This window comes from Chlamydotis macqueenii, chromosome 14, assembly GCF_036417535.1.
Source record: "Chlamydotis macqueenii isolate bChlMac1 chromosome 14, bChlMac1.mat, whole genome shotgun sequence".
Classification (NCBI taxonomy): Eukaryota; Metazoa; Chordata; class Aves; order Otidiformes; family Otididae; genus Chlamydotis; species Chlamydotis macqueenii.
Window position 1 is genome coordinate 1641048 of NC_141569.1, and position 22798 is coordinate 1663845.

The window sequence follows — 22798 nt, forward strand, 5'->3', positions numbered from 1 at the left end:
TTTGATCAAATCCCTCGAAACATCAAAGTTACATTCCTCCTGAGATGCATCTTATACCAAAGCAACTGCTAATATCACCATGTTACTACTGACAGCTTAAACGTTTGCACTTGGCTCAGAAAAGGCCACTCACCTGATCAAACATGTCCGATTGACTTAATTCAGTTTTGAAGTCAGCTGATCCAGCTAAAACGAGACCAGCCACGTTCACCTTGTCGCCAGAAATGAACAGTTGCACAGCCGTCTCTGCTACCTTCCTTACATAGTTGTGTCGTTTTTCCATTCTCAAACGAGCAAAACGCAAGGCAGACTGACCTCCTCTACCTTTACAAGAGAACAGATGCGAAGTAGCAATTTGGAAGTCATTTCATTTCAGGAACGTTATTAGTACATGGTCCCAAGTGGGGCCTGAATAACTGAAGCCAAAGGCAGAGGCAGCCTTCAGAATTAGTTTGCCGCAAGCAGAGCCAGTGGCACTCATTGAAACAGCAAATGAATAAAGAGCGTTCATTCACAGCAAGAGATTTTTCTCTATGTATCCCACAGAGGGAAATATGTTAGGATTTTTTTTTCCCTTTTCATACAGACTCACAACTCTCCATAGAAACTTTGAACATCTGTGCACATTTTCCATGTCCTGAGCCTTCGCTAAAAGCAGTTTCCTTTGTTAGACTGCCTCAGATACTGCTCTTGCTGCTGCAATGCATCCCAGCAGCACCAGCTACAGAAGTCTACTGGGGGAGATATTTCCATTTGACTTTGTCCCATCCTAATCTACAGAGGAGGACGGTAAACCAGGAGTAGCTAACAGACAGTGTGCTGAATTCATTGGCTCACTACAATACAGCATCGTATAACGGAACCAGAATCTTGCTTGCTCCGTTTGGCTTCCGCGCTTCTTGCAAGGAACAGCTTCCTGCAGCACCATCGGAGGCAAACTTAAACAACACTACCAAGCAGTATTACTACTTGTGCTAGTAATATTTAGTTAAGACTGTCCCAAAACCAAATAAAGGGTCAAATGCACCAAGAAATAAGAAGTGCCACTTTAAGAAGATCAGCTGCATATTGCAGTGATTCATTAATTGTGACAGAAGGCTCCGATTAGAGCCGTTGCTGTCATATTTCAAGGGAGCACAGAACTGAGTAGAGCTAAATTCCTACAGGCCAAGTTCCCTGCTTCTGCCCTCACACCCCACCCCACGATACTCTGCAGCAAACAGTCCAGAGACAGAATAGTGTGTTACCATGCTTCTTTGGAAGATCCACAGTGAATTTGTGCAGGACTTCTCTTGTGTTTCCTTGAAGAGTTCCAAAGAGTGCACCGCTACCATCTATTACAATAAAGCCAAACTTGCTGTCGTCGGAAAGCAGCGCTGTAAGAGCCTGGAACAGAAAACCATGTTGTCAGCAGTCAGCACTGGTTCAGAAAGGCTACCAGAAACAATATACCTCAATAAATTTTAGTTCTGGAAGTGGTCATTGCTATTTTTTAACAAATAAACTAGAGGAAGAGCAGTAGATTCAGGAACTGAGACTACCCTTCATTACTATCTCACACAATGCTGCCAAGGGCAGAAAGAAAACTGATGTTTAAGCTTGGTAACTATTTTCACAGCATTACCAGTTCATCACACGATGTCACAGGCAGGTGTAATAGCAAGATCAGCTCTGCAAAGTGTTAAGTGAAACGGATCACACCTCTGCGAGGCTGCATCGCCTCCCCATTCGGCAAAGCTGGAAGAGTAATTTTCCTAGCATTCCAGCCAGGAAAGCAGAACTTGTTTACTTCACTGATCACTCAGTTTTATACTACAAAGTACCAACGCAGACCAGCTTTCAACTTGCCAACTACCACAAATCCTGGTTTGCTGCACCTGCTCACTTCAAAAAGTCCCCAAGTAGAATAATGACATCTACAGCAGCTCTGACAAATTCAGCCTTACAAAGCAGAGTTAAGTACGAGCAGCAATAACTGTCCTGTGCGTAACTGGCTGTAGAGCAGACAGCCATAATATTTCCTGGAAAACGAAGTTATCCTTCAATTTTCTTCCCTTTAAAGAAGGCAGATAAATTAATCCTATTCATAATTTGACTAACAACAAAAGCGCTGCTTAGTATCAAGGCTTTTGAGTTCCTTTTGTCCAATTTCCTGCCCAGCCCTGGTTCTGGTGCTGTGGGACAGCCACAACTACCCAAACTCCACACTCCTCAGAGAATCTTTCAGCTGCTGTTCCCTCCAGGGCAGCCTGAGCGGGCAGGCACAGTGATTGCATACACACGGTTCCGTTCACTTACACATGCCCAATAAAAGTAATAACAGGGATCCTCTTTCTGGCTGGCAAAACCACATCAGCAGGATGGAGAACTTGTCAAATTCTAGACTTTATGTCACCAGTTCAATACTAAAAGAGTGATTGGTGTTGGTTTACTGCACAGGACCTTTAACTGGCTGCACGCCTGCCAGCTTGGCTATTGGGCTGAATGAAAAGAATAAAGCCCATCAGTCGTCTTTATCCAAAATCCACACAACCAAGTCTACAGCTTTCAAGCTTAAAAGAAACAGACACTAAGGTTTAATGGAACCTACTGGCCAAAATAAATATTCTGCATTAATTCCTCAGCAGTGGGATAAATGAGAGGAGGAAGTGGCATATTACATTGCAATCTATTTAACTGGGACAGAGCCAAGCAAATTGTGTGTCTGGAATGAACGCTCCAGCCAAGGTATCAAAATAAGTCATTGTAAATCCTACCCTTCAGACACACATCATGGCTCATATCCCTCTTGGGAAGTTACTTCGGTTTCACGCAGGCAATAAAATATCTAGAGGAAATCTTATCAGATACTCTTGCCAGGCAGCAGATGACTACAGCTCTGGTGTTCCTAATTCCCTCTTATTTTAATAAAGTATCCAACGATCAGCCATTCCTCCAGTTTCCCCTTCATTAGTTCTATGCCAGCAATTCCACCGTTTGACCTATCAAGCACAAAAAAGGGACTATTGCTTTTATTCCGTTCCTTCAGCCTGGGCTGAGCTTCCTCTTTGCAGCTTCAGCCTAAGGGTGAAGATCACATCCTTTTTCTGCTCCTTGACACATCCTCACTTTCAAGAAACCTGTTGCTGTACTGAGCCAGATGCCCTGTCTGTTGAGTTCCAGTTGCATGTTGGGGCCAACCACGGGGTTAAAAGCACGGCTCTACAACCCATTGAGATAGACCAATCAGAACTTCAGCGCTAACACAGTCTCATTGCTCAAGACAGTACACAGCAGGCTTTTAGAGCCAGATTTGATTTTGCAGTGCAGACAACAGCAAGTAAAATAATCACGTACTCAAAAGACACAGGAGAGCAAACGGCCCATGGAGAAAGGTGCCGTTAGCAATCACATCAGCAGTAGCAGCAATTGCCACCGATTCCTCTCAAGTTATTGCCACTCCTTCTGAGCAATGCTACACACCAGCAAGAGCGTACGTCCAGCTGTGTCCTGGGAACAGCCCCCCCGGCAGCAGCTACTTATTTTTTTACTGAATCAATGTCCTGAAGCAGCAGCTGCCAAGACCAAATGAATGCCTTTGCCGATAGGGCAGAAGGCAACCCACCGCTGTCCACCCACTGACAACAACTGCAGGGACAAATATCTCCCTTGGCTTTGCACCTCCGGCTGTCTCCCAAATTCTCTTATTTACCTCTTGCTTTCAATTGCCTATACATCTGCGGGCTTAGCAGAACTTTTGTTCTTCCTGGTAGGGCAAAGATGTATTGGGATTTCATCCTTGGTGAGGAGACAGAACAATAGGGATGTACCTCACCTGTGCAACAAGCATACCCTTCCTTCCCGTACTCCCATACCCTTTGAAAGCCAGCCATGGATCAGATCTCCAAAAACCCAACCAAACAAGCAGAGCTACATCACTGAGGGGCCTGTCAAACCCATGTCCTACAGGTTTGATGACAGGCAATGAAGTCTCAATCCACACACTTATCGTGAACACCATGGACATAAAAGGCAGCCAGTCATCTGCTACAAATAGAGACCTCTGCAACTGCCAACAGAGCCAAAACAGACTTAGACACAATAAACTGGCTTCATGCAGTCAAGACTGGTGTAATCCACATTGATTTAAATATGCCTCAAACCATTCATTTAACTAAGATAAGTAGATGCTGGATAAAAACTACCCCACTCTACCCCAGACAGATTAGCTACATGCCAGTTCTCTATCAAGGGTCTCAGTTAACGCGTCTGATATCAAGACTGGCAACACTAATATTATCTTGGCATTATTTTAAGGCCTGGCTTAGAATAAGATCTATGGGCCTCTAAGGTTAAGGAAAAATCCACTGCCTCCAGTTACAGAGAGAAGCTTGTGCCCGTGAGTTACACAAACTCAGCAGCTACTAGCTGGGCCATAAAGTCAGCTGTAGTAGGAGCGGGACAATATGTCAACTCCTTTCAGCAAATATCACACATTTCTGAATCCTAGCCAGTCACAAGTCATCCAGTGCCTTCACCCGCAGGATGCCTGCTGTCCTACAGACTGTGGACTCAGGTACACCAAGGATTGTTTCCTTGAGTCTAGCAATGCAGTCTGACTACTGCAAGACCCGCAGGCAATAGGAGACTTCTTACCTCTGTGTGGAATTTGTTGTCACACAAATACAACGACGTATTGATTGGTTTGAAAGGTTCAAAGTCAATGTTGACTTTCTTCTCTTTTCCTTCTTCTGTCACAATTGTTCCACAGTAAACAACCAGACCATTTGGAGGTACTACGAAGGACACAAATCAATTTGAGATTACTAAGAAATATTACAAGCTGTACCCATCAAAACCCAACTACTAGGCTTTGAGACCTAAGGCAGAGATGAAATTGAAGTTCTTAAGTTTTTTTTACTTTCCATTTCCCCTACCTCTTTCCCTCTCAGATCTCTAAAATGGAAAACAAATTTAGTGCACCTACACCGGACAGCTTAGAGCAGGAAGCTAAAGTGAACACTGATGGGAAGACTTAAAGCTGCAATAACATGCACCTGGTCTGTTAAACCCATCAGCTTGCAAGCTCAAAGAATCCAGAAAAAGGCTGAACATCCCTGTGAACCTTTCCTGGTTCTTATACAGCCGTTTATAGACTGTCCATCTCAATGAAGGCCAATGCCAGTGTAAAGACAGTAGCGATGAGCTCAATTCCAGTACTTACTTTAGATGGCCTGAGTCTATTTCCTCCCAAACTGATGGCAGCTGCACAGTGGCATGCAGAAGGCATAAGTAAGGTTCTGCTTGGTGGAAAGCCACTAGTTTAATGCAAATGAACTATTGTGGAACAGCTCTCAAGGCTGGCTAAGTTCAGAAGGGTCAGCGCTTACTAAAGAGTCTCAAGGGCTACCCCTGAAGCAGTCACCCATGGGCAACACGCTTGGAATATCAGTGTGAAATAGCAGCACAGGCCAGATATGATTAGCAAAAAACTGCGTAAAGCAGGAACTTACAGCTGTTTCCCAGCAAGGGCAGTTTGCCAGCATCCATACAAGCTAGAAGTTACCTTTGTTATAGAGTTTCAGTCTTTGCTGTACAGATGTAATGGCTCCCAGTACTGAAAGGCGATTCACTCGAGACTTAATGTTGGAGGCGGTGCCAAACTCATCCGCTAACATTTTTGCCACTCGCGAGATCTGGTCTTTGGGGGGAATGATCAACGATATCATGCTGGTACCATTGCTGAGAAAGGAAAAAAAGACGGGTTGTGAGCAGCCACCAGCCAAAGCAACAAGTGTACTCATACCGTATTCCATGCATGCAGCTGTCTCTCCTCCCACCCCTCAAGAACACTTCACTTCACTGTTATCCGTGCAATTCCCCTTCTGCTGGACAGTAGTGAGAAAGAAAAGAGAACAAAACACGGTGTTCAAAAGATTTGACTCCATGACCAAGTGTTCAGGTGAGCCACCACCAAGCAAGTCCTCCAAAAGCTGCTCGTTTAGCCTGGGATACTACTCTGGAAAAAAGAACATAAGGGCTGCAAAGAACATAAGAACAAAAAAGACTAAGGGCTGCAAGCTGAAGGCGTGGAAGCAGTCTCCAGCAGAGATTATTTGAAACAATGCAGCCACATACTTTAAGGACATTTTAAAGCCCATTCCATTTGTTCTCAGACAGCTGGAGCACTAGCCAGCCCAAGTGCTGTTTTAACACTTTGTTCTCCTCAGATCACGACAGAAAACTGAACTGGAAGGATCCTTTTGCAGCAGTTAGTCTCTTCTGCTTTCCTGATAGCGCCTGGCTTTATAGACAAGCTCACCAACTCTGGCAGCTGCTTTAAATAAAGCACACTTAAGTATGACTGCTAGCTCAGCAGCACCAACCCCAGGCACAGTCAGGAGATAAGACCCCCACAAATCACAGAACTGACTTAAATAAAATGAAAAAAAAAAAAAAAAAAAGTAAGTTTGATATTAGTTTTTCCTATAGCTTTGGGGTGGATCCTGCAGAGGTCTTAATCCCCAAAGCAGCCTAATGGTTCAAATCCATTCAAAGCCAAAAGGAAAATGAGGGAAGTTGCCATCCACCTTCCAGCAGGTACCTCCCATTTGCCACTGAGTATCCCAGATGTTTGAGTGCTGCTTCTGCATTATCTCCAATTTAACCCAGACCTCCTACTTCACATTAGAGTAATGGCATAAAAATCAAATACCTCATCGTATCCTCTGGCTGTCTCAAGGGCAAACCAGCTAAGCTCTGTGAAAAAATCTCTACTCAAGATTCTGAGTCAGAGCGCCAACAAAGTGCTTTCCTGCCATAAAAAAGGGTTTTGCTCTTTTATATTTCTTACTGTAGAAGACTACTAACGCAGTACCTGCCTGCTGCTGTTTGAGCTTGTCATGCACCAGCGTCCTGCCTGAAGTGTTTGGGCTACAGAGACAGCAGGGAAGTGCTTTAAAAAGCATCACTTCATTAGCCTCTTTACAGAAGTTGTACACCCTCTTCCCAAGATCTTCAATTCAGGCCAAGTTGAAACAGATGCTGGTAGGTCAAATAAGTCCCTGACCTTAAAGACAACTAATTGGTTTTAATATCCGAGATCCCCATACACACTAATCAAGAAAGTCGCAAAGAGACACTTGCACACATTATTCCCAGAAGGAGCTTTGAGCCATGCTGACAGCTATCAGACTTCCAGGTCACACCAGCCAAGAATACTCCATACACCGCTCAATTAAAGCCACCAGCTACCCCAGCGAACGGCACAAGCCTGAGGGGAGATATAATGGCCTCTCATTCCCAGCAGGCTCCTTTGAGTAAGAGGCTGATCAGGACGAAAGCAACTCTTCCTGACTTTTCTGAAAGTAGCACTCTTCAGGAAAGCTCACGCAGTTCGTTTCTTTAAAAGAAGAGATTCTCAGACTTCCCAGAGATTAGAAGACTCTGCGCATCACGCCTAACTTGCTGCACAAACTAAGGGCATCCTGATGTGGCACGTGGGAGATGGGACCGTTCTGCCCCTTGGGCGCTCCACAGCTTTCCTGCTAAGAAGAGATTTCATGGAATTTTTCCTATATTGAGGACAGAGGGGAAAGAGCAGACAGCAAGCTAGGGGAGTAGGTGGGAATAGCATGGAGGAAGACCTCCCAAGACCAATTCCTCAGTAAAAAAGCACTTGTAAAGGTATCTTCAGTTTTGAAATGCAAGCTACCCCTCAAATCCCAGCCCCTGGCCTCATGTTATGTTCCACTGCCCCCGAAATACTGGCCAGATTGACGTGGGCATTAGCAGAGCTGCTGGCCAGAGCGCACCTCTGCATACCGCGAGCCAGCCTGAAGGGGCCACCGCGACTGGTGATTATTTATATTACACACATCTTATCTATAAGGCAGTCACACGTGTCACTCAACTCGCTGTTCCTTAGTTACACCCTGCCCAAAGCCCCCTGAGGTAACACCGTGGACTTCACGAGCCCTCGTGATTTATTACTGCAAACAAGAAAACGAAAAGGGTCTCCCAGATGACGCATTCTCCCTCATTTATGTCCTCAAACTAGTTTAACACAGCACAGTACTGTGCTTGGTCCAACCCTGCAAGCAAATTCCAGCCTGGATTTATATCCAAAAGCACCTTCCTTTACCATCATCAAGTGCATTTCTTGGGTTTGATGTGCTTTTGCCACTATTTACTCAGCCAAAGCTACTTCAGGCACTGAGTCGTGCAGAATGCAGCAAAATCGCAGGCGTGCAGCTTGCCACGGGAGCAGCGGCAGCCGCAGCACCTCACAGCATCCCAGGCTGCTGGAGCCTGGAGCACAAGGAGTCAGCCAGCTTGTCATCCCTTGTCCCCGGGCACCCAGCAGCTGCAGATTTGCACACGAGTGACCAGGATGGCTGCAGGACTCCCTCATACACCACCAAGACCTTGTTATCCTACCCCAGAAAAGCAGTTTTCCCCCTCTCAAAGCAAGCTTGTACCTGTACATGACCCTACCGAAGGACAGCAAGTTCTGAAAACCTGGCTGCATCTGTTAAATTTACTTTGATGAGGCAACATGAAGCAAAGAGTTTCTAATAAAACTGAAGTTCAAAAACACTCAGGAAAAGATAGGTGACTCCGCATAGCAATACAACGTCCAGGTTCCCTGTTCGTCTTCACAGCCACTGTGCCTGAACAAGGTGACAGGTATTTTGGCAAAATCCCAGCTGCGCGCTGGGTTCTGGAGTACTTTTACTCTGCTAACGACATACGGGAAATCACGCTGCCTACAACCTCCCAAAAAGGGCCTTTCCAGAAACCAGACCTAAACCCAACAGGCTCTGCTGTGGACGAAGCACACGGGACATGTGCTGCCTGGCAGGCCACTGCCAACCACGAATCCTCCAGCAAGCCCACTGCCAAACAGAACTTCATTACAGAATTGTTACAGCGAACAATTAAGCAATCAATCTAGATTAAGGGCTGCGCTCGCACTGGCAGCTCGGGATCGAACGTGCAATGAGCTGGTTCTTCCCTGTATCATTCCCAGCACTCCTGCAGGAAGGATGGACCCAAAGCACTCCAGATTATATTCTGCTCAGCAGGATCCCAATTTCCAAACGCAGTGTTGCTGAGGTTTCCCTCCCTGGTTTTAGCGCACCCAAGACAAATTACACTAGATCAGCTGGAAGCTAACATTGTCAGGCTGAACTGAGGCAGGCGGTTTAAAGCAGCTAGAGACAGTTGCTGTCCCTGTTCTGGGCTAAGGACTGCTTGCACAGCAGCCAAATAGCTGCCACTGCCAGGGAAGCGCATGCATCAGGACCCAGAGCGCTCCAGGAGGTTTGCTTTGTCGGAAACCAGCACCCGAGACCACAGGACAACACATGTGCCACCGCACAAGGAGCTGGAGAGGAGAAAACAATTAAAAGCATTAACTGCACCTGTCCGCATGCTACAAAGAAACAGGGGGGCAATTAAGTGCCAACCTCTGGAAAGGTAGGAACACCTCACTGTCTGGGTGCTATGGTTACTACTCACACGGCGCCAGCCCTGCCAGTAATTGGCAATTAGCTCGGGTTTAGCATGGCCTGGAAGCTACCAGCATGAGGTATCTCTAGGATAGATGACGACGATTAGGGCTCCGACTTTGCTCCCAAACCACCACAGGTGGGCTCCAACCTTGCTCCTACAACCTCTGCCAGAGAGCTGTTTGGGAGAAATGGGGAAGCAAAACCAAGCCTGTTCTATTATTGAAACTCGAATGTTACTATAGTTTGAATTTCAGACAACTGCACCACAAACCAAACAGACTTCCCAGTCGCAGACAGACCTAAGAGCAAATGTTAACAAGTTATCACAGCGAGTGGCAAAATTCAGCGGTGCTGAATCACCACTAGCCCAGCCCCAAAAAGGTGAAGGGAAAAAAAAAAACTTTGCCAATATTACTACGATCAGGTACTATGACACCCAAGCAGCTTGTTTTCCCTGCAAGATCTTCCTGCACTGCCTAAGAGGTATGATCCTACAGCATCTTGCTGTGCCTTATGACAGCTGTGGCGTTTCAGACCAAGAATGGTACCTAGTGGGTTATTTCTGGAGGAGCAGGGATTTCACAGAAGACACACCAGCTAGATTGCTGTGCTGAGTCCCAAGCCACAGCTGGCACGAGGAGCGGTGCCCACAGTGTCTGTGTTTGACGGTTCAGCACGAGGAAGCCACCGCAACAGAAGGCAAGGGCACAACGCGCGCAGTGTATCACATTTGAAAGAAGCTGCCAAGTCTATCCCATGGATGGCTTTCAGTACAGCTGGCAGTTGACCCGCCTGTTCTGGATGGCCATCGTCATCTACAGGGATTCAGTTTCCACTTTTTGCCCACCAGAAGGAACAGCTGAGCAGATCCTCAGACCTTCAGCTTTCAGCTGAAACTAGAAACTGGTCTAGTGTTTTTCTAAAAGACTTCCACCATCTGACATAGCTTTAGGTCAGTGAAATGGCAACCCGCACGGCCACGTACCACACAAAGTACCAAACACAGAAGCACTGACTGTAGCTACCCTCGACACAGCAGACAAGAGCAATCCCAACCAGAAGCCCAAGGAGGAACAGTCACTCAACCTGTCTCCTGGAATTTGGGATACGCGCTGGCAAGGGAGAGCATTAATTTAACAGACACGCTATATAAATAGCACTTCCTGGCCTACCCTGTGGTATCAGAGGAGACCTGACAAACAGCAGCTGAGCCATGGTTGCTCCACAATGAAACATTTCACACTAACAGCACGCTGTGCAATGTGGGAATGCAGGGGCAAGGAAGGTCAGTCATTCCCAATGACTCAAAATGAGCTTATTTTTACAGGGCACTGGCTTCACGAGTGTCTCGCCTTCCCCAGGAACCAAGAGCAGCAGGAGGCCTATGTGCAAGTGCCAGAGACTGGCAGGAGCATGGAGCAAACAGCCTTCAGATAATCTGATCTTAACCACACACCACAGCTAGGAAGCTTTCTATGAAGTAAGTGTTGCCACATACTGCTTCAAGCCATGTTACCTGCCCGAGGTAACATCTGTCGGTCTCCATCCAAGAGCACTGTGGATTACTGGGCAGGGAGCACATGTACCGAGGAGCCCAAGCCTCCTGGACAGCCAAGAGTACTCAAGTTACACGACGGTTAGACCAGTTCCATCGCTGACACATCCACAGCCAGCTGCAAGACAGGTGCCAGCAATATCTACGTAATCCAAGGCAGAACTTCACCGGGCACGCACCACAGGTCCAAGAGAAGAGCACTGCTTTTGAACAAATATCCACAGAGTGCTGCAGGCACACAACGCTTCAGCAAAGGACTACGCTGAGAGCACAGTCCACCCAAGCGGCGATGCAAGTAAAGAATATTTGAGGTTTTTTGGATCCTGTATCTCAGCAGAGATGTTGAATGAAGTGTTATAAAGTGTCCTTTGGTACAGGCAAGTACAAACTGCTGGTTTTGGTTCTCTTACAAAATATAGGCCATTAGACACTCCCTGTTCATACCGCCCTGTATGCAACAGCACGGACCTTGCCGTAGGGAATTTCTATGCATATGCTCTTACAACTTATGAATTACGGCTGTGAAGCACATAAACAGGTCAGAGCTGTGCCCTTTAAAGATTTAATCAAATAGGCAGTGGCTCAAGTCCACTTGAGATGCCAAATCTAGAGAGATGACAGCAGATGCAAAAGCTACGTAACATTTCCTGGAAATCCTGTCAGCTTGCTAGGAAAGAGCAAAGTCTAGGATACCTTCGGGGGCAACGTCACCTGGAAGCCTACCCAAAGACGGCACTGCCTCTATGTGAGAACATCAGTTGAACGCTTTGCTACAAACACAGCCAACACGCCTCAATCTAATTGCTGCTTGAGAAGCAACAGCTTTTTGTGGTGTCTCCATGAGAAGCAGATGAAATCCCACTCGCTTTTCAGATGATGGGCTCAAAGCACAGCTCAAGCAGGAGACAAGCTGCACAGATACCTGGACAGAGCACACAACACCAGTTAGCTGACAATGGGACCTACCATTAGCTCCTTTGAAGTTTAATGTAAAGTTGGGCTGAAAGCTCTGCTGTTTGCAGTACTTTCTACAGCATTGTTTCAGCAAGAACCTCATAACCGTCACCTCAGAGGCATTCTGCATTTCCCACAGGATATACGAGAACTCTACATCGTCTACTAAAAGGCAACATCAATACAAGTTGTTCCTCAAAGGTTTCCAGGTCATCCAAAGAAGGGTATGAAGGTATGGAAGAGACCAGTTCCCAAGCAAAAGTAAGGCAGAGATGACCGCTCTAGATCCAGTGCCACCTCTTAACCACAGAAAAAGCACAAGATGGGTGCAGGGTGGATAGGAGGGAGGGATTGCAGAGCCAGAAGACCAAGTAATTCTTTCCCCAAGAGTACTTTTCAGCGTAAGCATTAATTGGAGAAAGCCAGCCTCTCTCCCCGAGTCGAAGAAAGACTCCAGACAGCTAATCCCCATCAGTCTTCGAATGCCACCTCTACTCTGGACAAAGCAAAACCACTTAGCTGCACAGCATGAGGCCATGCAGCTATTACTGCCACGGCTCACACAATGCCAAGCTCCCGTGCTGTAGCTCTGTCCCAGAGCCCTAGAAAGGAATCTTCTGTCACATCTGCCAGCATTACAGGAAGGTGATATACAAAAAGCACTCTGTGTAACCAGAAACAGATTGAACATGGACATTAAGACTGTCCTGAAAAGGTATTCTCCCCTCCTACCCTAACCCACTGACCTTTTCAAAGAGGAAAAGCCCCCAGATGCCAAGCAAGGTTAACGACCGCAAGCTAGGGAGCGAAGCACCAAACCAGAACCCACCCTAGAAAAGAGAAGTGAGCCTGCTCTCCTCAGTGCACACCCTGCTTCGGCAGCAAGGGAGAGCCTCCCACAGGGAGGCAGCAGATGGTTGCTTCAGCAAAGGAGCGGAGGCAAGACCAGCTAGTGTCTCACCAAGGGTCAGGCAAGGTAGTGCTTTCCCCCCCCCAGCAGTCGCTGGGCTGCTGCCAGGACCTGCCTCCTGAGCTCAGCACACAGCACTCCCCAGGGACAGCAAGGAGGTGAAAGAAGAATCAGGTCACAGACCTCTATTCCCCCACGTCGCAGAGAATTTGGCCAGGTATCACGCGTCCGAAGGCTGCACGGGTAGCGGGTAACAGCAAGCCCTTGCCCGTTGTTCCACCATGTACTACCTGCACAGAGGTCAACACAAGCAGCTCCATGCTCCGAGCTTCCTCCCGTCCCCAGCCACACCCAGCTCTGACACCAGGGCTGCTGCTCCGGCAGCCGCCAGCGCCCAGCACCCGAATCAGTTCTGCGGCTCCAGGAGCAGACCCCGACTCCAGCCCGCACTGCTGAAGAGCACTGAATCAGCACACCCCACAGGGAAGGTGAATCAATGCCACTCTGAAATCCTTGGATCAAAGGCAACACATCACAAAACATAATTGCGTAGGCATGTTTTGAATAGGCCTTACTGGCTGCATCTGACCTCATGCAGAAAGCCCGGATGCCCAATTACTGGTAAGTGGAACAGACATTTCTGCACTTCAGACGTTTGTGACTCACTGGGAGGCTCAGTTTTGCCACAGCTCCCCTGCTCTCCCTCTCCTATTATTAATGCTCCAAGTTTAAAAGACTTGTTGCATTATGCTAATGGGCCAGTTGGGTACAAGACGTACACAGAGGGACTGAAGCAACAAATCCAGATTTGCTTGTTAAGATGTTAATGCCTCAGAGCTACATGAGAATGGGGAGCTAACAGGAGAGGGGAAAAAAAAAAAAATCCAGTTGCCACAAAGCCAAAAAGGTCTGTCCTCTTTTGAGATGTTCGCTCCCATCATCTACCACGTCATTTATCTTCAGCAGCCAGGGTCTCATTCATTAGCTCTATGTGAATGATGATCTGCGTATGAATCACACTGCTCACTAATGATTCACGCGGCTGTAAAAGGGTATCAGGCTGCCCAACTACCAAAGGCTATAAAACACTTACTAGAGTTCTTGTCTGGCACTAACCCTTCTCCCAGATCCCGTCATTTTCTGCCACTTGCTAGTGTGTACTCTCAAAACAGCACTTCCTAACTGTTGCTGTAATTCAGAAGGAACAGGTAGAGCAGGCAGATGAGAAAGCCCAGGAAGTGTTTTACAACAATTAGACACAGGCAGCCAGCAGGACGTCAACAACCCTTTGGACATTCTCCCGCGCTCCGGCTGCCTTCTGGCCTGGCACAGGGACAAGGCAGCATTCTCAGACCACCCATCCTCGACTTCATCAGAACACCAGCTCTTAAGAGACACTGCCTCTGTCCTGAGAGGTCTCATCAGCCCTGCTCACATGAAATCCACGCTCAGCTTCTAACCCCAGCACTACGAAGAGACTGGAGCAGTCAGGGCAGGGAAACGGCATAAGCAGCTGCAGCACATCCTATGTGATTACCTGCCACAGAGCTCTCAGGTATCACTTCTGCCCTGCACTATTTCTATTCCGGCCTCTCTGCAAATGTCCCCTCCTTCTCCTCACCAGGAGCAAAAGACAGTATTAGTATTTGGCTTAGGTAAGAACTTAAACCGTAACCTCTTCCCTAAACACTCCACACCTTAATAATGGATCATAAAGCCAAAGCAGAAAATTCAGTGTCAGTAGAGACAAATTCCACGTGTCACCCCGCAGATGCCACTCTTCCAGTCCTTGCCCCACTCATCTGTCTGACATTTCCCACAGAGCAAAGAGACAGCCATTTACTCCAGGGCTGGCCCAGCCCAGTTCCCAGCAGAAGCAAAGGCAGGCCCACTGGAGACATCAGCTTTTGGTGGAGAGATCCTCAAGGCTATCCCACAACAGGCACTAGCACGGCGTATCAGCGCTGCAACCTAGTTAACGCAGCAGAAGTTGAAAAGCCAACTAGTACCTGGCCTAGCACTGCTCTTCACAGCTCCACCAGCTCAGGGAGGTCTCCATCACGCTCCACGTCCTAAGGTGAAAGCTTCAGCTCTGCAGAAATGGATCCTGTATCAACAGTTGAACCGTTTTGCAGAACCCAGACCCGAGGCACAGCTGTGATGACAAAAGGTTCTTGATACAGAAGGCAGGGAAAGAGATCTGCTGCCAGCCAGGGAGTCGGGGAGGAAGCCTTTGAACCGACGCACCTCTGGCACTACAGCCCGAAACCAGTCACAGCGACGAAAGACCACACCAAATCCTCCTCCTGGTGTATGACATCACTGAAAGACAAGGTAGCTATACCGGTACTCGCCTAGACACGGTGGGGGTGTTACACTCACACGAGATACAGCACACCACTATGTGGTGTACCGTATCTTCTGTGCATACGCTGTGCAGCAGAATTCACACCAGCGTTAAGAATCGACTCTTCTAGCACATTCAACTGTCCAACGGTTATTCCAGCACAGTCGCAGCTTCAGTGCAACGAAGCTGCACAGCAGAACAAGCCGTCCACAGACAAGCGCTGCAGACGCTCCCAGGAGCGACTGAGTATCTGCACAGCCTAAGTCAGGAGAGAAACACAGCTCACTGACACAGCCCAATATAACCCCAGCACCAGTAGCTTCCCAGCACTTTGTTCAAAAGAAATCAGGAAGCAGGGAAATCCCTACAGGACATCTACTTGCAACTGACCCCAGTTATTCCCCACATGCATCCCAGCAGCTGGCACGGCTGCAGCGTTCACAGCGGCGGTGATAACCCACAGGAAGGTGGGCTTTGGGGGTCACTTTTGGAAAGGCCTACCACGCTAACAGTAGAACAGGCCAACACTATCTTGCTCTCCAGAACCACCAGGTTGTCCAAACAGGTCTCAGCCTCGCCAACTTGTCTGGTCACAAAAGTGGCACCATCCCAGGACACACCAGATCGAGGTGCGGAGGTGTGCAGTCTACCACCCACCTTCACCTGAGCAGCCTCCTGTCCCTGTCACACAAGGTTGGAAACAGCAGCAGCTTCAGGCTAATTCCAAATTTGGGCCCTTCCATTGGGACCAGCAAGGCTCAGGATGGACTGCAGGAGAGCCCAGCTGCGAATGATGCTTTCTGCAACACAAGCTGGGCAAGTCATTTATGTCTAAGCAGCAGGTCAGCTTTTTCACCCTCAAGCCAAACCAGTACATGTTTCACTCTGCAGGAACTCCCACACATTTTCAGGCCCCTGCTCTTCCTGGTGTCTCACGTTTGGTTTCTCCCATAGAGCAGCTGGAAGTCTCCTGCTAGAGTTTAGATTCTGCTAAGTTAAAACTGCATCGCTTTGCTTTCCCACGGCTCTGGAGACACCAAGACTTCCCCTTCTCTCGCCATTTCTCCATTCTCCTACCTTAAGACATTTCTTCCAGTTACAACCAGAACAAGTTACTTGTTCAGACTTAGTTTTTGCATTTGCTCAGAAGCCTGCACACACCCTGTTCCCCCACCTTCCAAATACTTGATTTGTAAGCGTTCTTCAACACACCCTGTCAGCCTTCGTTGTGCTTGCAGACAGAGCCTTCAAAGACACCGCTCTTTTTGCCTCCTCTTTCCCTGTTTCAGTAAAACACCTGCTAACGGCTACTGCTCCGAACAGAAGCCTAGCCTGGCCTTTAAGTTCAAGGCAGGAGAAACGTCTCAAGGGAGCAGGTTCCTGAAGGTTTTACCATTATATCGCAGCTCCACACCCTGCATCGGCGCCTGCTGCGCTCTCTCTCGGGGTCAGAACACCCATCTGGCCAGCCGAGGTGTTCGCAAACTGTTTCTGAGCAGAGCTGTTTGCCCCCATTTCTAAGACTTTGAGAAGTTTTCCAAATGTGATTCAGATGTGAATCCGAGGCCTACACCTGCAAGGAGGCTGCTAGTTGTTGCCGATACTTGGTTTTGCCAAGCATTTACAGCTTAGATTAGCAGAAAAAACTGACTGTAGCTCTGCTAACTATTCAGAACTGCAACAACCAAAGGAACAAAGTGTGATTGTCAGTTTAGCACTGACACTGGAAAACTGCATGAAGCAACAGCAGAAAAGCCCTAAGAGAGAGAGGATAATGGGAAAATATAGTGGCTAACACCGCTTCGACTTGAGCTGCTGCAACATCCACATGCAAAGACATGGCTGCAACTTCTCAAAGGCACAGACTGTCACCGAGACTGTTTTACACAAAATAACTGTGGGCTGAAAGCAGAATCCCTTCCCTTGATGAAAGTCGGAGTGCTCCAAGCTACCAGAGCTGAGTGACAAGGCTAGACTTCTCACAAGGGCACAGCCTGCTTATCACCAACCTTTTACCCTCGTCTTCTTCTGGCTAGAAAGGTTAATTGCCTGCAGCACGGAACTCGGGCCCCATGTGCTCTCCCTCGTACACGCTCTGCAGATACCAGCTACTCCCCCTTCCCTTCTCATCAAATCGGAAAGATCAACTCATTAACTTTGTACAGTATCAGGCAGTTTGCAACTCATCTTTGGAAGAGCTAGGAGGAGATAACACACACTTCTGGTTTAGGAAGCAAGACACAGACAAAAGCTCCTTCTACTCCCTGCCAGCAGAGATAGGGTTTTGAGGTAGGTTTGCGGGGTTCTAAAAATTTTTTTTGTTGTTGTTTTGATTTGCCAGGTTCTTGCTATCCAGAGATCAGTGCGAAAGCCAGCTTTCCTGAGCAGGGCTGGGAAAGTAACACAGGCCATTCTTGCTAGGATGTCACCTTAAAGTTTGAGAAGCAGTCTTACCCTCGCTGGCCTCTAGCTGATCAGCTTCTGGTAAAGCTGGGGCTCTAATCTTCTCCCTTGCTTTTCTGACCAAACACTGCCATTTACCTCGTCTGTCCCAGAAACGATAAAAGCATTTCCTTGCTTTTATGCTCACTTAACATTTTGATAACATTCTGCAGATTTCACTGAGATTTTACCAAAATAGCTGGATAACAGCAGAGGCGCCCCAGCTGCCACTTGCGAACTGAAAGCCTACCTCCAGCTTCCTCCATTTCCCGTCCCTTTGATCCACTGCCGGAACAACCAGCGCATGAAACTGGGACACCGCTGCTGGGTCACTATTAGGAGGACATGAGTAAGGGAAGGTGGAGACGCCAGGGAGTCCCTGGCCCTCCACATCACCCTACTTAAAGGCTTTGCCCCCTAACCCACCCCAGAACAGGTCTTCCTACTCCGCAGGAAGAGGAAGCGACTCTCCCAAAGGCCGGAAAAGCCTGTTTCACTGCCTCACACCTCTTGTGCCGGGGAGCCTAACGCTTCTGGCAGCAGAAGCTGCAGCATCTCTTCCCCTCAGTGGACCCAAAGAGATCAGGATAATTTTAACTACGACTCCCTGGAAGCACGATGCGCTTTTACAGGTAACAGGCATAACCTTGCTTACAGCAAGGATTGCTAGCATCAGCAGCCTGTGCCAGGTGGAGGTTTAGCAGCTAGCACATATTAAACTAAGGAACAGCAGTATCACGACATTTAAGAGACATGCTGGATTTAGAGGGCTCAGCTAAACCTCCTACATGCGTTTTATTGAGCTTGCAGCATCATTACCACGAAGTAGAGATGTGCCAGGGATCACCGACAGGGAAGACACCTGGGCTGTGGCCCCAGGAAACAGTTTCCCCTACCAGCCACCCGCTCCAAGCTAGCCCTTCAGCCTCACCTCTCCCAGGAGCTCCCCAGTACCAGTTTTAATCTTGTTCTCTGCCACACTCGTCTACTCCAAACAGGAGAGCTGTCGCTAAAGGCAGACGTGCTTATGCTACCACAGTTTGAACAAGAGTGCCAAAACACTAACTGTACCTTTCCAAAACACAGCCCAGCCTCCCTCAGCGCCGTTACAGGGACCGACAGCCGTTTCACAAGCTGCAATGGATGTCCGTAGCTCCCCAAGCCTTTCAGCTCCATGGCAGGAGGCATTTACACGCTCCCGCGCTGGCTGGGACGTCCCCACGCGTACAACGTGTGCTGTCAACAGTGCGCGAAGGCACAGCTGAAGGATCAGCTTCAGCAGCCAAAGTCCACTCTGCTGCAGGGAAGGAAAACCCTGGCTCCGCACTCCCTTTTCCCACACCCCCCATCCCTTGCACAGCTACATAAGTCAGATAAAAAAAAAAATTTAGGGTGACCTGTGGCTTGGGTTCCCCTCCTGCCTGCGTTAGTTTTCAGCTGAATGATTCCCCAGCCCACTCCACACACAAGAACAAACGCCAGCGCGAAGGAAAAAACAAGACAGAGTCTTGGCTTACGCGAGCTGTCCGAAGGCAACTCAACTTTTGGGTAGCCAGAGTACGACGCCGGCGCTGCCCTCGCTAGATGAACACCAGTTCAGGTGAGCCTGCGGAAACTGGAGCCACACGAGTGGCTAAGGAGTCACCCTTCATTTTTATTTTATTGCACTGCATACTGAGGCGCACGCTTGCTTTGATATTTTACAGCTCCGGTACTGACAGTTCTTACAATTACTCAACTCCGAGTTGCTCCCTGACCCATGCAGCAGAGCACTGCCGAGTCAGCCACAGAAACAGGCACCGTGTCACCTCTGGCACGGGACAGGCTGTAACACCCAACCATTTCACTTCTGCTGGGGGAAACAAAGAAACCAAGGCGCACGGATGACACAAGTGGGATCAGAGACTTTAAATTTAACACTAGCCAAACTTTAGGAGAGTTTGCTTAGCTCCCTGTCCCCCAAAGCACTTTCACTGGAAGGTGAAGGGGTGAGAGAGATCAGGGAAGCGTTGTAAGAGAAGTAATACAGTAACTGCTGCCTCGGCCCTGCCGCCCTGCCTCGACCCTGCCTTCCCCCAGCCAGCTGGCCCCTGGGGAGGAGCCCAGGCCTGCCCGGGGCCCGGAGGAGCCGACTACTCCCGCTGGAATCCGCCGTTCCCCGGTGCCAGCTGGCACGGGGCGGCCAGGAGGCACGGCGGGGCCGGGCGCGACGCGGAGCCCCGCCAGCCAGCACGGGCCCCGCGGCCCCTCTCCTCCGGCCGGGGACAGACACCTGCGACACCCCCGCGGGGGCGGCCGGGGGGGAACTCACCGGCTTCGGGGGCGACGGGGGGAAAAAAAACCGCGGAGGAGCCGCGGCCAGCGGGGAGCCCGGCGGCCGGCGCTGCCCTTTCCCCCCGCGGGAAACGCGGTTAAAACACGGCTACGCTTCCTTTCTGCGACGAAGCCTCCCGCGGCGCCCCGGGGGGCACAGGGCCCTCCCGGCCCCGGCCCCCAGGCCCCAGGCTCGCTCCCCTCTCCAAGCGGGGACCCGGCCGCTTCACCACGCGGCGAAACAAAAGGGCACCGGGGCCCGGGAAGGGGCCGCCGGGACGGGGCTGCGCCTCGCCCTCCCCGCGGCGGCAGGCCCTGGGCCGGCCGGACCGGTCAGCGGCCCCCTCGCTCCGGCTGCCGCTCCGGTTCGGACCCCCACCCTTCCTCCCTGCCTCCCTCCCGGCTCCCGGGGCGGCCGCCCCCCGCTTGCCCGCTCCCCCGGCCGCCGCCCCCGAGGCGGCGCAGGCCCCGCCGCTCACCCGCGGGCCGCCTCCAGGCTCTTGATGAGCTTCTTGATCTTCCAGATCTCCACGTTGCGGTCGGCAGCGCTGGGATCGTCCGCCATCTTCTCCCTCCTCCTCCTCCTCCTCCTCCTCCTCCTGCTGCGGCGGCGGCGGCTGCGGCGGCCTGCGGCGGGCCGGCGGCACAGACACAGCGGTTAGACCCCGGCCCCGGCGCGGCGCGGCCCCGCCGCCCGCCCGCCCGCCCGCCGCGCCCCTCACCTCAGGCCCGGTCCCCCCCGGCGGCGCGCGGCTGGCGGCGGCGCTGACGTCGGACACCGGCTGCTCGCGCTCCCCCTCTCCGCGCTGCATGTGTTGCAATCGGCTCACATGGGGCCGCTGACATCACTTCCGGGGGACCCGGGGCGGGGGGCGGGCGCTCGCCCCTCCCGCGCGGGAGCGGGGCGCTACGCCATAGGCCGCCCGCCCTCCCGCCACCGCCCCCTACCCACGTCGCTATTGGGTGATTCTCCGCGCGAGGCACTATGGGGCATGTAGTCCGAGGCCCGGCCCGGCCGCGGCGCTCGGCGGGGCGGGGCGCAACGGCGGGTCTCGCGAGAGCTGCGCGGTCGGTCCCGGCCGCGCTTAAAGGGCCCGCGCCCGGCGGGAGCAGCGTGGCCCGGGGCCGGGTCCTTGCTGTGGCACCGGGGTCTGTCCGTCCTGCCCGGGGCCCGCCCTGCCCGGGCGCTGCGGGTGCCGCCTGTCACCCCCGGGCGATGTCACCCCCTCCCGTATCCCCCCGCCCCAAGCAGCGCCTGATATTGCTGCTTTTGGGGGGCTGCGGCCGCCCCCTCACAGTTGGGGGGGTGCCCTGGCTCGAATTTTGGAAAAGCCTGGTCTCTCCCGGCCATCGACCATTGGAGGAAGCCAAGTGGGGCAGGAGGCACGGGGAAAGGAGACGGGGGGCGCGGAAGCGTTCTGTGGCGCCACGGGGTTGTCCCGCATTTCTCCTTTCCCTGGAAACGTCACCTTTCCGCCGTTCTTACCGCGGCCGAGGGCAGGAGCAGCGCGTGGTGTCCACAGAGGCCTCGGCCGAGGTGCCAAGGCAATGGTGACTGTCCGGAGAATGGCGGCGAGACGGGCCGGGGTGTCGAGGAGAGGCTGGGGAAACGGCGCCCAGACAGCCCAGGGCGGAGGTGGCGGTGGCTGGCGGGGGGAACCGTGCCCCCGCAGCCCTGTCCTGCGCGGGGAAGATAAGCGCCGGGCTGCCTGGTGTCCCCGGCAAGGAGCCTCCCTGCCCCACGCCACGGCCGCGGCCTGGCCCCGCAGCCCTGCCTGGCCGGGGCGTCCTCCTGCAGAGACCCCCTCGGCGTCCTGGATGAGTGAGGGACTCACAGCAAGCCCCTTCTCGGGGAGCGGGGTCCCCCCACAGCACCCATGAGCCAGGGCTTCTCGTTTTAGTGCGCCCTTTGAGGTGACGCATCCCGGCATCACGGTGAGCACGGCTCGGTGGTGAGACAGCGAGCCCACCCTTGTGCTCGTGAGGACAGCGGGGCTGTGGGGCGCTGAGCTGCCTCTGCACGTCTGAGCACACAACTGCCTCTAAACGCAACCACAGCCTCGGTGCCCAGGTTTGCAAACCCACAACCTGCCTTTATTTGCCCCCAGAATTCCAGGCAGTGGGTTTAGGAGTGCCGCAGCCCAGGGAGCACCTGCCAGTTCTGCCTCAGCGACATCCCAAAATGGGACTGGCTGGAAACACAGTGATGAACCGATGCTGAAACCATTTACTTGTTTCTTTTCTGAAGTGGCAGAGGGGAGGCTGCTTCCCTGCAGCCCCTCCAGAGGCGATGCTCTCCTGGTGATGCTGAGCAGGCACCGACAGCTGGATGCTGGGGGGTTCCTGGCCATGGTGTCTCTCCAGCCCCAGTCTCCCTCCCTGGCCCCTGGTAAACCAGCACTGAAGCCCTGCTGGGAGCTGGGCACGGGGCACAGCCGGGCCACGCAGTCACTGGAGCAGAGACTGGCCTGGGACTCGGCCTGGAGCTGGGTTTTTCTATTGACAGGGTCACGCTGGGGAAACGCCATGGATTTCTGAACTACCTGGCTGTTTTTAAAGTCCTGTTCCTCTTCTGGGACAGAAAAGTATCAATTTCAAGCCTTACAGGTATTTTTTCGACGTGCATCTGGTCCCACACAGCCCTTTATAATCCTCCTCCTCAGAACAGCAAGACAGTGGATTATGCCTGGCTTTAGATGATGTGCTGAGATGGAAGTTTCTGTGCCTGATACGACAGGGACAGCGTACACAGGTGGACAACAGCTTACCCCATGCTTCCCTGG

The 22798-nt window shown here is 51.1% G+C and overlaps 1 protein-coding gene across 3 annotated transcripts in view; it reads right to left on the minus strand.

The window, feature by feature from the left end:
- Nucleotides 1-22798, minus strand: part of ETF1 (eukaryotic translation termination factor 1) — a 31294-nt gene that overhangs the window by 6787 nt on the left and 1709 nt on the right. The window contains exons 1-6 of one of the 3 annotated variants that reach the window (XM_086758701.1): nucleotides 21485-21659; nucleotides 20495-20642; nucleotides 5546-5721; nucleotides 4636-4775; nucleotides 1248-1386; nucleotides 134-324 (exon numbers count right to left, since the gene is read on the minus strand). In XM_086758701.1, coding sequence (XP_086614827.1) covers nucleotides 134-324; nucleotides 1248-1386; nucleotides 4636-4775; nucleotides 5546-5721; nucleotides 20495-20580 — 732 coding nt within the window. In that variant the 5' untranslated portion in view covers nucleotides 20581-20642; nucleotides 21485-21659. Of the gene's footprint in view, nucleotides 1-133; nucleotides 325-1247; nucleotides 1387-4635; nucleotides 4776-5545; nucleotides 5722-20494; nucleotides 20643-20737; nucleotides 20807-21484; nucleotides 21660-22798 lie in introns of those variants that run through there. The other 2 variants (XM_086758700.1, XM_086758702.1) reach the window with 2 other exon arrangements.